We start from the raw sequence: 20,116 nt of genomic DNA on the forward strand, positions 1-20,116 counted from the left end.
TTTTTAAGTGTAAGAAAACAGAGTGTGCACCTGAAGTACTTTAAGGACTGGGGCAACTTTATATATAGAAGTTAATGACTTCACATCACTTGCCTTAGTATCCCATAATGCAAAGCACACATCCTTGCAGGCATGTATATTGCTATGCATTATGGGAAGGGCCACTACCCAGACTGGTTTCGACCTGTCAGACCATGCATTTCAAACATGTTGCAGAATCAACTAGAAAGGAACCAAGTCCCTACTTGCACCAAAACCTGGTTTGAAAGCAAGTTCAAAGAAGCCTGTGAGATGCTGAAACATCATCCAAATCTCAACAAGAATGATGGATTAATAATTCCAAGAATCTGGAGGACCCATCTTCAACCCATATAACATCCTGAATAATCCCAAACAGAAGAAAATGTTAATATGAGAGGGCTACAGAAATTGTTTAATGTAGTTCTGCTATAAAACCCTACTTTTTTTTTTTTTTTTTTTAAATATCATCAGTATATTATTATACTGATATGTATAAAAAGTTCATTTTATTTTGTGAATTAATTTTCATTTTGTATATATTTTATTTAATATTTTTATTTTTTCACCAGAGGTCAGGCTAGGGTAAACGATTAACAAACCATTTAGATTTATTTTACTTTTGTGTAGTGTCATGTTGAGTGTTATTTTCTTAATTATAAGTAAAGTAATTACTCCAACATGTTTTTTTCCATAAATTCTTCACTATGAATTGAAACAGGAAGTAATCATCAGATGATGCTATTACTATATTAAACTCTCCCAGGATATAATTATGTTAAAATTAGTATCACATTGAAAAACAAAATATGCATAAAAGTTTTAAAATAAACATGACCAGCTTGCAGAGGTGATCTGCAGACTCATATATGCAAATATTATTGAATAAAAATGATTTTGAAAACAAGCATGAAACTTCACAGATTCAATGGTAAAATCTAAAAGAGCCATAGAGTGATTCAGCCAGAGAAGCATACATTGAAGTCTGCAATGAAGCAAAGTTCTTTGTAAGACAGTATGTGCTTTAGAGCAGTGCTTCCCAAACTACTGGATGTCAGGGCCCCCATTACAAAAATTAAAATATTTCACCGCCCCACCTCTAAAAAAAATTGTAATAGAGAGATATATTATTATAATATTTATTGTATTTATATTCAATACAAAACATACACAGCGAATATTGCAAAAATCAAATGCATATATTACATTTTTTGCCTCTTACCGTTTGGTTCTGAAGACGATGCGGGCTGTTCTGGTAAAATATGAAATACTGTCCTTTTTTTCAGTCTGTTTCTGCTTCTTCTGATTGTTCATGGGAATTTTTATTTTATTTTTTTATCAGCCACTTATCCATCTCAGGGTTAAATTTTTTAATATAGAATAGATCAAATAATATCACCACTTACCGATACTGGCACACCACAGACTGATAACATGAAATTAGTGAATATTACCTGAATGAGAGAATCCCCGGACCAGGAACATTTTTCTCTTTTGTGACTTTTCTCCCTTTACGGTAATTAAGCCTAACGCGAAACAGACAGCAAAGGCAGGTTATTGAAACGTGCATATAATTGGTGCGGTATTAACAAAGGATCGTGCAGCCGAAAGATAAAAGCATAGCTGACAATTGAGTTGAAATGCTAACTCTCTTCAACCGAATTCCATATGTGAAACTGCCATAACATTCATTACATATATATATTACTTAGTTTTAACACTTTTACGAATTTTAACACGTTCAGTTGAATTTTATTGCTGCCTTGGGAAATCGAACTCACACACATCTAATTAATAACAATAGTTATTAGTTAGATACTGTGTTTGCCCATGCAACATATGGTTTTGTTTCAGTCTATACAGCATAGTTTCTGTATGAGGGGACATGTGATTCATTAATTAGTGTGTTTTTATCCCAGTTGTCTCTAATTGCACTATTTGTTGAGAAATATATTAAACAGACTCCTTATACCTTATTCACTGGCATAATAAAAGTACTTGTTTTTATTGCCTCTGTAGTATAGTGGCTGTTAGGGGAGGGCGTGTTGTTTACCACTGCAAGCAAGTTACTACCTCCCCACATGAACTTGTTTAAGCTTTTTTCATGTGTGAAGTATATGCGAAACTTTTATTGGTAACAGAAAACTAGCTCGGATGACAGTGATAATATAAAACGAGTTTTGATATGTATATAAAGTCAATATCAACAGTCTCTGATTACGAATGCGTGATGAAAGGGACAGGAAGATTTGGAGCTTCCCTGGAGAGCATTCGAAGTAAATACAATTAACCACTGCTTTGAAATGAAACATATGAATAAGCAATATTTACTAATATTCATTAAGTGCCAAAATACGCAGAGAGCAAAGTTTGTGAACCAACACCAATGTGTGAATTTTTCCATTAAAATATAAAAAATAACAAAAAAGAAATAATAAATAATAAAAGTTAAATACGTTTCTTTTAAAATAAAAAAATCTACTTAGTCTTAAAACATTTTAAATTTGATTTCATTATTTCATGCCCCCCCCCCCCCCCCCCCTCAACAAAACCTACGGCCCCCAAGGGGGCCGCGGCCCACAGTTTGGGAAGCACTGCTTTAGAGAATACAGGGAAAATGTAAGAAAACTAAACAAGAGTGATGGAAAGACTTCAGAAGGAAGAACAACTAACACATATGCAGCAAATGTTCTGAAACATTTGCTGCATATGCATGAGATAAGCAGTGACAGAACAGTGGTAGAAAACATTCTGGTGGTATGCATTCAAGAATACATTTCACTAATGAAGATTAGAAAACATTCAGAAATTTGAAACATACAAGGTTAAATGAAATTACCTTCATATTTGAGCAGAAATGCTCAAATGCGAAAGTATAAAAGTTTTATAGCAGATTCATATATAATTTGGAATATTACTCTGTTCGAATAATCTGGAATTCAAAAATGGCCAAATTCCAGGTGATCAGAATAGACCTTTCATAGTACCTCATGGGAAATAAAGCTGGATGTGCGAATTGCAGATGGACTCACCTATTTAATTATGGGAAAATTTATTCAAGCATACCTGAGAACAAGCGAAGAAAAACTGCAGAAGAGGAACATGGGAAGGACTAATCTAAGCTCAGTTAAATAAGTTATCAGATCAGATTTTTTCTTTTTTTTTTTTTAAGACAAATATTTGAAATCAAAAGCTAAATCAGTAAAATCTTGATTTAGCAGACTATTAGGGGCTAAGAGTTGTCCATAAAATTGAAAGTCCGTTAAATCGTGAAACTTGGGAATAGTTTTGAAAATAAAATACTTTCAGTGGTATTAATATATTTTAATGAGAACATTTTTATGTAAATACTGTACCATTTTACTGAGGATTGGGCTTGAAAAAAGCATCAAGTTTCAGTTGCTTTCCACATTTATACTGTTTCTTAATAATTAACAATCGAAATTGCCAAAAATGTTTGTAATAAGCAATCACTTCTGGATCTGAAGATGTGCCTATGAATGAGATGATGTCATCTATGTGTTCTCTATCCACCGATAGTTTCGGACCAGCTGGAACTAATTCTTCTTCTTCTTTGTTGTCAACCTCCTGATCACCCGGTAGAACATCTTCAGCAATCTCTTTCTGGCTGAGAATTTGGTAGCCTGGGTCACCCTCATCAATGTCATTCTCACTAACATTATCATCAGCTTGCATCAAAGTTTCATGGAAATCAAAGGTTTCAAAACCTCTGAAATCGTATTCCGGTTCACTCCTGTTCAGTAACTTGGTCCAGCCATTAGCCAATGTTGTAATCTTTATCTCCTAAGAGGTAGCAAAATTAACTCTCAGCCCATGTTGGTGGGATTTTTTTGTCCAGCCGAAAATTATTGGTTATAATATCTTTTAGGATGGGACAGGTAGCACCATCTGTGATAGTGGTAAAAAAACTTTAGGCCGAGCACTACAATGTAGGCTGGTAGTCCATTAGTTTTTGTCCTTTAAAGAGGCCTCAAAGTTGCTGAAGGACAAAAAAATCCCACCGACATGAGCAATGGGTGTCAAATGAAATACTGAGTTTGTGCTCTTTTTCATTTTTTTACTGTCTCTGGTGATATTTTTGTGCAAAAATTACTAAGAAGGGTAAGATGTGTTAAAAAAATTTTTTTTACAACAATTTTAGCCAAAAAAAAAGTTTTTGAGAAATGCTAATTTTTCTAAATTTTTTAGCTCCAAAAATGGCTCTTTGCAATTCAAATGAGATTGTTTATTCTCTTCGCGAGCATGAGCCCATTAATTATGTCGAGAGCGAGGCGTCCAAAGAAGAAGATAAAGTAGAAGATGAAGACTTAGAAACAGAAAAAGAAGGCAATAATTTTTCCACAGACAAAGACCTTATATTTGAGGTAGAAACGGTCACATGTGGTCTTCAAATTCTCTGGAAACACATGGTCATTGATCATTGGATATTCAAATGCATTTTCTGTCTCCATCAGGAGATGCATTAAATATTTGCTGTCCATTAGACGCATGTAGCTTGCTTATAATGGATGATATTTTGAGCATTATTGTTTTGCATACTAATCAAAACATTCGATCTGCTGCAAGTAACGTAAACGATACATTTTGAATGAATATTTTTATTAAATAAATCGTGTAAATAAAAAAATCATGCATTTATATCATTTTTTTTATCTTTTTATGATTGCTATAGCGTTAATGTACATACATTTACTTACAAAACTAAAAAAACAAACAAGGGTTTTTGGTCTATTACAAGTGGAGATATGAATTTTTAAAATTTTTCAGTCATTTTCGCGCTTTTCCGATGCTTATTTGTTTAAACAATTATTTAAATAATTTTTTTGCTATTGTTATTGATTGTACCATGTTTTGGAATGTATTAACAATGTGCTCTGTGAACACCAGCTTAATTATTCAATAAAAACATAATTTAATAAGCCACGGACACAAAAGTCACACCGACATGGTTAACTTTGATTGAAAACAGTGACATGGGCTGAGGAGGGCAGACTTGATGTTGTATGCATACAAATTCTGAATTGTCCTGGCTCCTCTTGTATCTTCTTTGGGATCGCTTTCATTCTCCAAGACAACCATAGCCTCTTCAAGAGACTTCTTCTTATACAACCTCTTGCTGGCAACAATGACTCCCTGGTCTAAAGACCGTATTATAGAAGTGGTGTTTGGAGGAAGGAAGATACATTTTATTCTTCCATTCCTACTAACCAACTTCTCAGCATTAGGATGGGCTGATCCATTATCAAGAAGTAAAACAGCATTTACATCTTCAGGAGAGATTTTCTGGATCTCTTCATGGTAGATTTGCACTTCAGGTACGTGATTGAAATACCAGTCGGAAAAAATGTGACTTGTAAACCAGGCATTCCTTGAGTTGGAATAGATGACAGGCAGCTGGTTCATAACATTCTTCAAAGCGCGATGCTCTGAAGGCGATACATGTCATTGGCACTAGCACAAAGTAGGGCTGAAATGCGCTCCTTGTTTAACTTGAGACCAGGCGTGCTAATCTCACATTTGTTTGCGAAAGTATTGTTGGGAACAGCATGATAGAACAGGCCGGTCTCATCTGCATTATAAACTTGAGATAAAATAAGACCCTCAGATTCAATGACTTCATTGATGTATTTTCTGAAGGGCTCAACTTGTTCAATATCGGCACTCAGTGCTTCACCACGTTTGCCTGTTCGTAATGTCATGCCATTTACGAAAGTGCCAAAGCCACCCATCACTTGCCTGGAACTGTATGCCCATGTGATGTGTCAGTTTTTCAGCAGCCAACCTTAGTTCAACACCACGAACAACAACGCCACTAGACTGCTGTTGAACGAACCACTCATAAAATCCTTCTTCTAAATTATTATGCTTGGCCAACTTCACGTTTCTTATTCACCAGAGTGAAACCACTTTTGGTGCTCTCAATGCTACATTTTAGCGAAAACTGAGTAAGTTTGTCTTTATTTTTGCATATGTCCGAAACTGTTTGCTTTTTCACTCTGTAAAGTTCACACACACATGAGCAACAGATGCACCACTTTCCAACTTACTTATTAACTCAAGTTTCTGTGCTACCGTCAAGTTTACTCATTTTCTTTTAACACCAGACATATTAACTGATATTAATAATGATTAACAATGGCTTAACTAAAAATTACTCCAGCAACAGCCTAAATACTATATGTTTTGCTCTAGCAACGCTACTGACGCTATGCTACTGAACCAAAGCACATGTACGTGCACGAACTATTACACATGAAATATCACAAATATACACAAATGTATCTAAAGACGCAATTTATAAACACTGCCGATTGCTTCTGATTAACCATCATATTATTTATTTTTTAATTAATTATTTCATTATCTGTATTTATTTGTCGAATTATGTCCATTAAATCCAAAGTCCGCTGAATCGAGATTTTACTGTATCACAGGAATATAACAAGGATACAAAGTATATAGCCCATACCTAAGATCCAGGAGCATATATTAAGGGTGTGTTAGGGGTGCAGTGCACACCCACAGAACAGCAATATCACTGATATTATATTTTTGCATTTATTCCTGTTAGACTCACCTAATTGTTTCCTGTCTTCGCGTGATTCCTAAAATTAAACACAATACACTGATGCTTCATGAAGAGGACACTTTTCGGCATGTAAACATTGCATCATATTTGCATGAAGAGCCCAACTGTGCGGGCTGTTCATGCGAACAATCCAGGTGTGAACACTAGTGGTTTAAAACCACTAGTGTTCTAGTGGTTTTAAACCACCCAGAAGGCAAAGCAAGGTGTGCACTGAGACAACAGCACTCAGAAATCAACGGCTCTAATTGATTATTACATCAGCCAATCCAATTTAACGTTATCATTTGTCATGATTTGTTGTTTTTGATTTTTGAGTTTCACCTATTTTGCATGTGTGAAGTGTGAACTGACATGTTTAGGACACCGATATAGACAAGTTTTAATATATGATTTTCTATAAATAATTTATAACTTTTTTGCCCATATTTACAATGGGAAACAGCACTGACGATCTACTGAGTGTCCTCTGCCTTCTGCTACAGCTTTCGCAGATTGTATGATTATAGTCAAAGGAAGTTGGCACTCATGTATAAATAAGTAAAACAAAGCCTTTGGCTCTTTATTTTAGTAAAATGAATTATTTCAGCCTTTCTTTGGTTCAGTCCAGAAAAAAAAAAATTTCCCAAGTGATTACTTTTTCCGATTTCTGTGTACATCTTATGGCTGTATTTAAAAATTGTATCAATATTCAAATTATCTGTGTCTCCCTCTAGTATTTGTCAATGAAAATCTAATCCCATCATGAAGCGTAAACCATTTGTGCTTCTCACATAAACGGTGCGAATAAAGCATAAATATTGTTCATTTGACCTTTATGATTTTCATATTTAAAATTATATTAATAAATAAATTAAAATATCTGAAGTTAGCCTACAATTAATTGCATTGGAACAATTAAGATGAGTGCTTATGCATTATGCACTCTTAAAACTTTCATAAAAATAACTGCTGTAACGAATCTGATATGCAAATCAGTAATAAAAAGACAAAAAAAAATGAAATAGGCAGGAACATAAAATACAAAAAAAAATTTTAACTGCATTCTTCGTCAAAAAAAAAAAATATTGAGAAAGTAAAACATTTCAGCTACCCCCCCCCCTTTTTTTTTTTGCGAAAATGAAAAAAATTAAATATGGAAATAAATAAGAGAACAAGTAAAGCACTATACCAGCAGAACATAAAACAGAGGTTAAACAATAATAATAATAATAATATTTGGTTGCAGATCAAGTGTTGATCAATTTTATTATTAAACTGAACCAACTAGCTTCGCCACACTTTAACTGTTGGCATCTTCAGGGTACATTATAAGTGTAAACAATCTCACAATTATGCGTAACTGTAAAACTGACAAAATTAACTGTAAAAAACTGACTAGAATAATTACAAATAGGATAGTATCGAACGTGAGTGAGACACGTATCGCATGTACAATGTTAGCTAGCTGTTGCTAAGGAACTTTCTGTAGTTTGTATTAAAGTTCATTTCTTCCATTTTTAAAGTTCTGACTAGGGTTTTCCATATCTCTGGGAGTATTTGGCCTTGATTTCTGTTAAGGTTGACAGTAGAACAGGCGACTGTGGCTGCTTCTTTGAAAATTCTTGAATGGTAATCTTCCTCTATGTAAGGAGAACAGCTTTTGTCCCACTCAATGACATGGTTAGTTGTAGAGAAATGTGATGATAGGCCAGAAATATCCTGTCTGTTGTTTTAGACATAACCAATGTGTTCCTTTTGCCTGATTTCGAGGCTTCTCGAAGTCTGTCCGATGTAACTAGAGCCACAAGCGCATGGAATATTATAAACTCCAGCATATTTATAGAAAGGATGATTGTCTTTTGGAGATCTCAGTAGTTTATGAATAGATTCTATTGGTTTAAATGTTACTGTTATTTTCTGTTGTTTGAGGAAGCTGGCGAGCTTGTTGGAGATGCCACTTACAAACGGAATTGCAATTGTTTTTATATATTGAGTATCTTCTTGTTCTCTTTGTGGTGGTTCAGAGAAAAGGACTTTATTGACTAGTCTTCTTGGATAGCCATTCAAATACAGATTGTTGGAAATAAATTTTAACTCATCTTGAAGGGTCTCGTTGTCCGTTGTGATGCGAATTTCTGGATATTAGATGATATGATAAGTCAGGATATTTCTGGCCTATCATCTCATTTCTCTACAACTAACCATGTCATCGAGTGGGACAAAAGCTGTTCTCCTTACATAGAGGAAGATTACCATTCAAGAATTTTCAAAGAAGCAGCCACAGTCGCCTGTTCTACTGTCAACCTTAACAGAAATCAAGGCCTAATACTCCCAGAGATATGGAAAACCCTAATCAGAACTTTAAAAATGGAAGAAATAAACTTTAATACAAACTACAGAAAGTTCCTTAGCAACAGCTAGCTAACATTGTACACGCGATACATGTCTCACTGACGTTCGATACTATCCTATTTGTAATTATTCTAGTCAGTTTTTTACAGTTAATTTTGTGGGTTTGCAGTTACGCATAATTGTGAGATTGTTTAAACTTTTAATGTACCCTGAAGATGCCAACAGTTAAAGTGTGGCGAAACTAGTTGGTTCAGTTTAATAATAAAATTGACCAACACTTGATCTGCAACCAAATATTATTATTATACTAATTTATAATCAAGAAAATACCTTCATGATGAAGAGGTTAAACAAATTTTAACTTATGACTGAAAGTTGGGTTGGAAATAAAACAGCTAATCAAAAGTTGCAGATCATGATAGAGTTCTGAGGAAAACTTAATTTTTAATGAGGTTTTCCTCAGATAGCTCTGGCTGTATACATTCTTGAATGTACAGCCAGAGCTAACCTAAGTCTGCATGTTTTGATAATCTCTTCCATTCTCCTCTCTAAGTGATACAATTATCAAAAATATTCGTTTCATACAAGGCTGGCAGGAAAAAAGGTCCAGAGGAAGACCAAGATCTAGGTGAAGTGATGAAGTCTGTAATGTTAAATGATGCAATATTGAAGATGTAACAAATAACTGATTAATTTGGAAGAAAACTGTTGATAGAAAACTAGTAATGATGTAAACGTTTATATAAATTATTATGGTATCCTATATGAATTTAGAGCTTCTGTAGCTCAGTCAGTATAGACAAAGTGCTTTGGTCAGAAAGACCTGGGTTTGATTCCAGTCCATGCATCTACAGACATAGGATACACCAGGAGGCATAAGGGCTAACCCTCTTATCATTGAGGTGGTCGCAGTTTAGAATCATAATAGACCATGCCTGATACAAACATAATAGGCCACTAAGGCCTAATATATGTCTAAGGAGGAGGAGAAGGAAGAGGTACGAGCTTAGGGGCATATACCAGAGCAAAAAAGAGTTCATATGCCAAGAGGAAATGCCAACTAGACCACTATGTGGTAGATGTTTTTCATTGCCCAGTGATATACCACAACTTGGGTTAGGAGTTCTGAAGTGGCAAATGCCATGTTTGCTCTTCAGAGCAAGGATTCCTTCTCTACCCCCCCACCTCCCCACATTCTCCATAAAGTGTGAGCGATACCCTTCAAGGTTATACCAAACATACTTAGAGACCCATAACTCCTCTATTTAAAAGGTACATCCATTAAAACGGTGGTGCTACAGGAAGGCCACTAGTTAATGCACTGGTCCGAACCTGTCAGTAATGAGTTATGAGACTTTCCAGTCAAATAGTCCATAATTTGGCTGTCACATACTCTGGAGACTGATTTCTCTCTGTATGAATGTCCAAGAGTATCTTCTCACTGCACGTCAATCACTATATCCTTCCTCTAATCATGATTAAACTTATGAAGATTTACAAACAGTGACAAGTGGCACTGCAACAAAAGTGAACCTCTTTCATAAACTAATCCCATCAAAAAAATCACATCACAACCAGTAACAACATACAAACCAAGCCAGAATCTCTTCACTAAACTCACTTTTACATCCACTTTACTAATATCTGCAGAATTAACACAAACATAAATGATGTGCATCATCACTCCTGACAGAAACCCAGGATGACTGCTTTGGCTCATCTGACCCTAACACCTGCTGCAAACGAGTCACAGAAATTATTCTTGCTGGCATGAAGACCTTCATCATCCAATCAACCCAAAATCCTCAACTGCTTTTCAAGTTCTGATTCAACAGAAAGTGTATCAAAGCAGTCAAACAAAAAATTCTGCTTACTGCAGGTTGCTCACATCAGGAACTCTAGCTTCATACTCTGTCTATACCAAAGCACATAACACATGCAGATCAGTCATCAGTAGATCCAATTCAGACTTTATAAAGGCCAACAGTAGAAAATCTGCCTCTTATCCAAATGAAAGCCATGCTTTTTGGTCCCTTGTTAAGACTGTTGGATGCAACTTCTGCTGCTCACCTGCACTCTACTCCACCACCCTCTCATTCTGATCGTTAATGGTACCACTGTTACTTCACCCAAAGATAAAGCTGACTTCCTAGTATTGCACTTTTCCTTGAACTCCTGCATAGATGACCAAGGGAAATCACCTATCATGCCAGAATACAAGCACTGTATGCCTCCTGTAGTGTTTCAACAAAAAGACATAAGAAACCTACTAAATAAGTTGGACACTAAAAAGCCTTCAGGTCCTGATGGCATCACTCCAGAGCTAATACCCATCCTGTATTGTTTCTACCTTCTATTATACATAGCTAGTACTTATCCCAATGGGTGAAACAATCTCATATTTATCCTGTTGGAAGTTTTTTTTCACTTGGTTATACTATAAATTAAAGATACCAAGAAATTATGTTCTTGCTTTAATCCTTTATCCAAGTGTAAGAAAACAAGGTCGCACCTGAAGTATTTTCAGGACTGAGCAACTCGTATATAGAAGCTAATCACTTCACATCACAAAGCACATATCCTTATGGACATGTATAATGCTATGAATTATGGAAAGCGTCACTACCCAAACTGGTTTCAACCTTTATTGAGGTCTCATCAGTGGGAGCCAGACCCAGAGGTTATATCAAGGTTGAAGTAATGCAGAAGTCATATTTCCATATATGAGTAGCCAAAAGGTTTGCTTACACTTGGATAAAGGATTAAACCAAGAATATAATTTCTTGGTATTTTTAATTTATAGTATAACCACATGAAAAAACTTCCAACAACTATCTCTAATCCAGAGTATTTTAATAATAAGGTGTGACACCTTTTGGCTACTCATATATGGAAATATGACTTCTCCATTATGTCAACCTTGGTATCACCTCTGGGTCTGGCTCCCACTGATGAGACCCCAATAAAGGTCGAAACGGGTCTGGGTAGTGCCCCTTCCCATAATGCATAGCATTACACATGTCTGTAAGGATATGTGCTTTACATTATGGAACACTAAGGCAAGTGATGTGAAGTCATTAGCTTCTACATACAAGTTGGCAAGTCCTGAAAATACTTCAAGTGCAAACTTTGTTTGCTTACACTTGGATAAAGTATTAAACCAAGAATATAATTTCTTGGTATCTTTAATTTATTTTATCATACCAATCCTATTCCAAAAAGGGAGATGGAAATAAATAGCCAACTCCTCTGCTACTTAGAGGCCCATCAATTAATCAGCAACCACCAGTATGGATTCCTTCATGTGGCTTACATCATCCACCACTAGACATATGCTATGGAATGGTTCAAAGAAACTTGTGCTGTTGTTATTGACATTTCCAGCACTTTCACCTATGTCTAGCATACAGGCCTATTAAACAAATTGCTATTCTTTGGTCTCCCTGACACTTTCTTTAATTGGGTAGCTAGTGTTTTCTCTGGTGGTTCTTTATGAGTCATGATGAATGGCTCCTGCTTCCTATTTTCAAGCTTCACCTCTGCCACCAACAATGCTGGAGTGCTTCAAGGCTCTGTCCTATCATCTACTCTCTTTATCCTGTACATAAATGCAATATCTAATCACCACTAATTCTATCCACAGTTTTGCAGACAATAGTACTTAATGATTTGATAAACCATGCAAGATTCTGACATCCCAGCCTACAAGATCATCTACAACTAGTGCATTAAAACATTGATTTACATACTATCCTTTAATCGGACAATTACAATCTTGTCATAATCAATGCTACCAAAACACAGTCTTGTCTCTTTCTCCTGCAAAAGAGATCTCAGCTCTCACCTACCCTTACCCTCAGTAATACACATATCATCAGACAAGTTCAGATCTCTTTCTGCTTGGATTAACATTAATCCAGTCTCTCCTGGCATAAACACATCACATCAATAGCCACCTGAACATCCAAAAAAAACTAGGCATTCTTTTTCATTCAAGATGCTATTTTACATCCAACTAACTCTTAACTATACACAAATTCCAAATGGCAATCCACCTTCTTTTGCATCTGTTAATACAAGAGCAGCAGCTGCAAACCCAAGCTTGCTTCTCTTTTATTCCATCCACCTCTGTCCTTGGTCATGAAGTATTTCCAAACAACAATAACCTGCAACTCTTCAAAAAACTACTCTCTCAGTCCACATGTGCACCCCAACATAAGGGACTAATGTGCTTAGAGATCTCTCGACTTCTTGCACATGGGAGAAATATATAAAAATACACACACCAATACGATTCTAATTCTGGATAGATACTGCAGTACCTATCATGCACTTATCATGATCTATTTATGTAGTGTAGTTCTTGCAGCATTCCCAGAGCTAGTAAACAGCATTTTGTGATGTGCTATTCTGTGAATTTTTTTAAAAATGTGAATATAAACCCAGTGTTTTGTTGTGTGCTACTGCACTGACATCCCTCTCCGTTCTTTAATGTGACTACCATCTATGAAGGTTTATGTAACTCTGCAGGTCTGATGTCATATGTAAGATGAGAAATTGGTACTTGTTGCTAGCTTGATTGTGTCATGGCTTATAGATCAAACAGCATCTCCAAGACGATGCATGCAAATCGCTCTGTAACATGTAGCCATCTGAGAGATGATGTTTCTTTTACGGTGAGCACTAACAAAGAGTCGCACAATTTTTAAACAAAACATTTCTATTTCTGCTTTATTGGTGAACCATTCAAGAGGGAGAGAGAGAGCAATTCATACATCTAATACAAAAGAAATGTTTAAAAAAAAAGTATACAAAGACGTTTTTCCTTCTCTAATGGTGAAACAATGGCCGAGCTGATGGGAATGCACAGTGCAGTAGCAACCCAAGCTAAGATACCATCGTCACCCTAGAGACTGCAATCCAGCTGTAGGGCATGCCATTAGTCATAGGCACGTGATCTTAGAGAACGTTTGGGGATGTCATCCCTATGATGCCAAATGAGCACAAAGGGTTAAGCTAATGATTTTTTAATTAATTCATTTGTAAAGTTTTATTTATTTTTTGTATAATCTATAAAACTCCACTCTAGAGAACAAACATAACTTTTTCAGGAAACTTGAAGACCCCAATAGTGAGGGTGGTGTAATAAAATTCATCTTCTACACCTGTTGGAGGAGAGGAGATATGGTAACAACTCAGCCAACACACTGAAACAATTCCAGCTAAGTTTTGAACTGAAAAATATATGACATCTACTTAACATTGAGAAAATTCTTCCCAGATCTTTTTCTGAAGGGTCTTCAAGATAAAAAGAACTTTTACAATTACATGATGTAAACATAAATGCAAATTTAAGTTTTTACCTTTTTTTATGTGAATTTCCCACAGATGCTAATGAACTTTTTACAATTACATGATGTAAACATAAATGCAAATTCAAGTTTTTACCTTTTGTTTTTGTGAATTTCCCACAGATGCTAATGATATAAAGCGAGTAGTATGTAAGGCAGTTTCAGCTAAAACTTGATGATTCCTGTCAATAAAAATAAGAAGGGGGAAAAAATTAACTAAGATTAGCATCAGACTACAACAGCGTGTGTGCACTCATACACACATTCTGCAGAAAGCACATGTCTAGAGATAATAATCACTACATTTATTTAGTTAATAAATTATTAAGCCAATATTTTGCCTTGGTCACCAAGGCATCTTCATAGGCACAAAGAAATACAACTAACCATGTGCATGCAGGCACACTAACAGAAAGGCAAAGAGAGTGAGTATGAAGGTCAGAATCCTACTTTCCTAATTGGTGCCTTTTATGGATGCAGTGATGGAATCGTGCTGAAGATCTCAAAATAATTTGCTACTGCAAACTTTCATACATTGGATGAAGGGAAAGGACAGCTAATATCCATCTGGAGGAACAAAGCAACTATGTCCATTGTCTACAGCACAGCTGTTCTGGACCAGCAGACCATGCCATGGATCCAATGGCACAAGAAACATCACTTATGTAGATATAATTTGGAGAGACTATTTCTGGAATCTATCACAGCATTATACTTGACAAATATATTTGTCAATTGTTTTGTCAATATATTTATAAAAATATAAATCTCAACAAATTCTGCTACCTTACTTAAAATGTGGGAACAGAATTATATATCCAATAATTGAAATGAGACATGAACAGAAAACAAATCACAAAGAAGATAATGAATCAAACAGGCTGTCGATTTTTAAGGTTAAAAAATTAAAGAGCTAAAAAGAACAAAGAAACTTGCAATTATATACAAAGCCTGCCATATGATGGTATGCATTTAGTGGGAATCACCATTCAATTTTAAATTATCTAAGATATTCAAATTAAGTGGATATTGAATCCAACATTATTTCGTAGCCAAATACAGAAACTACAAGTGTTCCTGAAACAGGAAGATGAAAATAGGTGAGATTCTTCTAAATAACAATCTCAGTAGATCTGCTGGTACAGAATAGATCTACTGAGATTTATGGAAGGTTAGGTGTCCTCCAAGGAATATCTGAACACTGTTGCTGATGAAGTTCATCTTGCAATGTTGACTTTTTTATCCAGAAGGTGACAGTGTTTCAAGGATGACAATGCTACTGTCCATCGTTCAAGAACTGTTTCAGCAGTGGCTCAGCAAGAAAAAGAGATCCAGGAACAAAGGCCTCTTCCATCAAATCAGAGTCAGTTAGAAAACTGTTTGGTGAATGCCTAGTATGTTGCAGATGCAATCCAACACTTTGTGGAATTTATGCCATTCTGCATATGTGCTGTAATTCAGGCTAAAAGAGGTTCAACACAGTATTAAATAAAAGTTTCTAATTCAGTGACAGTATGTGTATAAGACATTTATACTACAAAAAGGAGTTGCTTAAGGGTCAAAGTTAGATAACTCAGAGGAAACTTCCCCATAGTCTTTTTAAGGAATTTGAAAAACTCACAAAGGCTTCTGACTTAATGTTCAATTCTCAGCCACCCTCGATATGCTTGTCAATAGGTATCTGGTACCTGGATACTGAATGAATGGGGAAGGCTGGAAATTTAGGATTTAGCTGCCAAACTGTATTCTCATTGGCTTAAAAACCTAAACAAAATAATGGTTCCCTGACAAATTTTGTTTGTCAGGAAAACAGTGAAAAGTCAGCTAATGGTACAAACTCCAACTCAAGCATCAACAGAATTCGAAACTAGCACTATCAACATAAGAAGCATCAACAGAAAAGTATTGGAACTAGCAGAAGAATTAGAGAAATACCAAATCAACATAATAAATGTTCCTGAAACAAGGAAGATGAAAACAGATGAGATTCTTCTAAATAACAAATACATGTTATATTCAAGTAATAATGATCAGGGAAAAGAAGGGTTAGCTACATTATTCAACTACAAATACAAGGATAATTTTATTGAATGGCAGGCAATATCAAGCAAAGTGATATAGGCAAACCTCAGAATGGGGAATGAGACAATCAGATTTATTTCTGCTTATGGTTCCACAGACGGTTCATGCATTGACTGATTTGCAAACAGCCATTTTCCTCGACTCACTTCTATCATACTATGGTGGAGACTCACAATCTTCACTTTTTCACTGTTCTTATTTGCTTGTGCCAACAATGCTTTCCTATCTTCTCACACGCCATTCTTCTCTCCTGGTAATTATTTTTACATGTCAAAATAATCTTTTTCATTTCTCCCTCTTGGAATCCACACTAACTTTCTAATCTTTGCCCAAGGAAAACACAATTTTGTCATTCTCCTCAAGTGCTTTCATTTTATCATGAAGTTTTCATAGTAAACTCTCTCTCCCCCTCCTTACATTGCTCTTTCTGACGTTTTTTTTTTTTTTCTTCTCTCATCCCCCCCCCTCTCTCCTGTTGCTTCTTTGTCATGGCACTTGAAGGCATTTCTCCAACTGTTCTATCTTACATTTGTCTTAGGAAGGAATCCAAGGAATGCTACCTCTTTCATTACCATCTCACCATTTTCTTCACCTTCCATCATTTCTTTCACACTGTTCACTTGTACCATATTCACCCTCACTAGTTTCCACCACTTTACTTTCAACAACAGCCTCACCAATATTCTTAGTCACACTTTCCTGCCTTCTGTTTTCAACTCTTCACTATTATACTTACTCTCCTCACATTTTTGATACTCACTTTCAAAATTCTTGAATCTTGCTCTCCTTCCAGAAAAAAAATCTGCAATGAACTAAAGCTTATACTAAAGCATATACTGCAATGAACAAAAGCGCACTTGTAATTTGCCACTGTTCTATTTAACATCAGTGCCATAACAAATAACATAACAGATGTTTTTTCCCTTTCTAATAACTGCAAAAGGAACTCTTAGAAACAAACAAGGAAGCACTTATAAAAACAGTAAGCCAGTAAATATGAATCTAATATCACCAATTATTTTCAACATATGATTTGCCTTTCAGCAGTGAATATCACTTTTTATTACAGGCCTGAAGTGTCACATTTGAAGAAGTATCATAAAGTGCATGGTTCAATGGTTTCATGATGCCAATATGATTACTCATATTCGCAGGCAGATAGTAAGTTTTTTTTTTTCTTGTAGAAACAAAAAAATTACCATGGGAAGAAAACAGGATAACCAATATTAGAATACTCATCTTCTTATTAAATATGGCATGTTTTGCTGTCAATTATATAGAAGCTTCATCAGAATGAATAACTCAGCACATTAATATGTGTACAGACTGTTCACAGCTCTGAAACATTGTATGTTATGATTAAGCTTCCACTATTCAACTAATAGTTCACATTCAAATCCCACTAAAGGCAAAGATGTGTGTGTGTGTGTGTGAATGTCTATAGGGTGGCAGATAAATTTAATAAATTAAATCTTGCATATTGGAAGCTTGAACCACTTAAAAAAGTTTCACATATATATAGTGTTCAGAGGGATTTCCAAATAATTATCATCATCATCAAATTCCTGATATATACCCTCAAGGGGTGTACAGGATATGATAGTACTACATGAAAAATTTACAGCATTACTAACTTCCTACCTACAATTTTACTCCAAATCAGTCTGTTACCTGTCAAGACTCCGACATTATCATATCTTATATTTCTATTGTCTAAGGCACTTTTTACTGTATCAATCCACCTATATCTTGGTCTTTATCCTTCCAACCTGGCAGAGAACATCTGTTTTGCTAATCTTTCCTCTCCAATTCTGCCTTAAGTGAACAAACCACCTGAAATTAGCTCTGCTAATGCATTCCTGGATGCTGACAATATCAAGTTCTTTCCGAATATCCTCGTTTTTAATATGACATTGCCATTGATGCCATCTGTTCATGCCCCCAATCTTTCTCAGGACTCTCATATCTGCAGTCTCTAGTCTTTGATCAAATGTTTTACTTCTGACCCAGCTCTCAGATCCATAAGTTAAAATTGGTTTGAACACTGTCTTGTATACAGCTAATTTCTCTAATATTCCATATAAATGTATTCAGTTGACTTCCTACCATACCAGCTTTGTTGATTCTGTTGTCTATTTCCATATTTAATTTACCATCTTCACTAAAAAATGTGCGTAAGTAGTTGAAATGTTTTACTTGTTCCACAGGTTCTCCATTCACAACACAGTTGACATTTTCAATGATTCTGCGTATTTTCATTGTCTTTGTCTTTTTATTGCTGACCTTCATACCATATCTATGACAACAGTTATTCAATTAGTCAGGGAATTTTGCAAATTTGTAGCGGATTTATTCAGAAGTATAACATCATCTGCATAAAGCAAAGAGCTGAGATTAACACCTCCAATTTTGATATCAGGTTTAATACCACTTTCTTTCATAACGTGATCCATATAGATCATGAATAACAGAGGGAATAATGTACCTCCTTGTCTGACACCAGATTTAACATTAAGCCACCTTCCTGTATTTCCTACTTCCTTCAATTCTAACTGCTCACTTACAACTCAAATAAAGACTAAGTATTGCTTGATATAATGCACCATTAACACCATATAACTGTAGCGTTTTGAATAGCTTCTCTCTTTGCACCTTGTCATATGCCTTTACAGATCTACAAAACTTAAATAGAGATCTTTGTTATATTTTCATAATTTCTCAACTATCTGTTGTAAAGTGAAAATCTGATCTTCTGACAGCCTCTATTTGGCCTGAATCCAGCTTGTTCTTCACAGCTTCACTTCCACAATCCTTGTCAACCATTTCTCAAGTATACTTGCATATATCTTACCAGGAACACTCAGTAATGAAATACCTCTGTAATTCTCACATTCAGTTTTATTACCCTTTTTTTATATATGGGTACTATGAAAGCTCTACTGCAATCATCTGGAATTCGTCCCTCTGTCCAAGCCTTCTGAACTATGCAGTCTTACAGTGCAGCCACTGTAAGACTTTTATACCTCCATACTTGAGCGTTTCTGGTCGAATATTCTACTCCTGCTGCCTTTCCACATTTTAGGCTTTTGACTGCTTTTTCTACTTGAAGTATGGATATGTATTCCTGACTGCATGTGTGGTCAGTGATTTTCACCACTCTGCTGTCATCAATGCTTGTTACATTTCACAATTTTTCGAAGTAATTACTCCATACTTCAAGGATATCTTTTTTTCCTGTTTTCATGTCACCTTTATCATCTATAATTCCTTTTTCAGCACTCTTTCCTCCATTTCTGAGCTTCTTCAACAACCTCCAGAATATCTTGCCACCTTCTTGATATTTATTTTCTATGTTCTTGCCAAAGTCCTCCCATTACTTTTGTTTAGTCAGTTTGACACAGTGTTTAGCTTTCTTACATTTGTCTCTGTAATTCTCTAAGAGCATAAGATGACTTATTTGTCAGGAATTTTTGATATGCTTTCTTCTTTTCCTTCACTGCCTCTTTAACTTCCTGTGCCCACCATAGACTTCTGATTTTTCTATCCTTGCAGACAACCTCACCACATGCCTCTCGATGAATCAATCAGTGTTTTCTTCAGGGCTTGCCACTGAATATCCAAGGTTTGGTTCCTGTTCTCAAACTCTTTCATTTTTTCTTCAATAATATTTGTGTATTTTAGTCTGCAGTTCACATCTGAGAGCTGTTCAACTTTTATTTGCTTT

General features: G+C 35.4%; 1 protein-coding gene across 2 annotated transcripts in view; it reads right to left on the minus strand.

Moving 5' to 3' along the window:
• The window catches only part of LOC150095475 (pre-mRNA splicing factor cwf19l1), a 161,616-nt gene that overhangs the window by 77,542 nt on the left and 63,958 nt on the right, over window positions 1-20,116 (minus strand). For both annotated transcript variants that reach the window (XM_090409920.1, XM_090409921.1), the window contains exon 7: window positions 14,408-14,492. In XM_090409920.1, the coding sequence (XP_090266046.1) occupies window positions 14,408-14,492 (85 nt within the window). The remainder of the gene's footprint in view (window positions 1-14,407; window positions 14,493-20,116) is intronic.

This window comes from Typopeltis vanoorti, chromosome 20 (genome assembly GCF_054136105.1).
Source record: "Typopeltis vanoorti isolate ZY-2024b chromosome 20, IOZ_Tvanoo_1.0, whole genome shotgun sequence".
Lineage (NCBI taxonomy): Eukaryota > Metazoa > Arthropoda > Arachnida > Uropygi > Thelyphonidae > Typopeltis > Typopeltis vanoorti.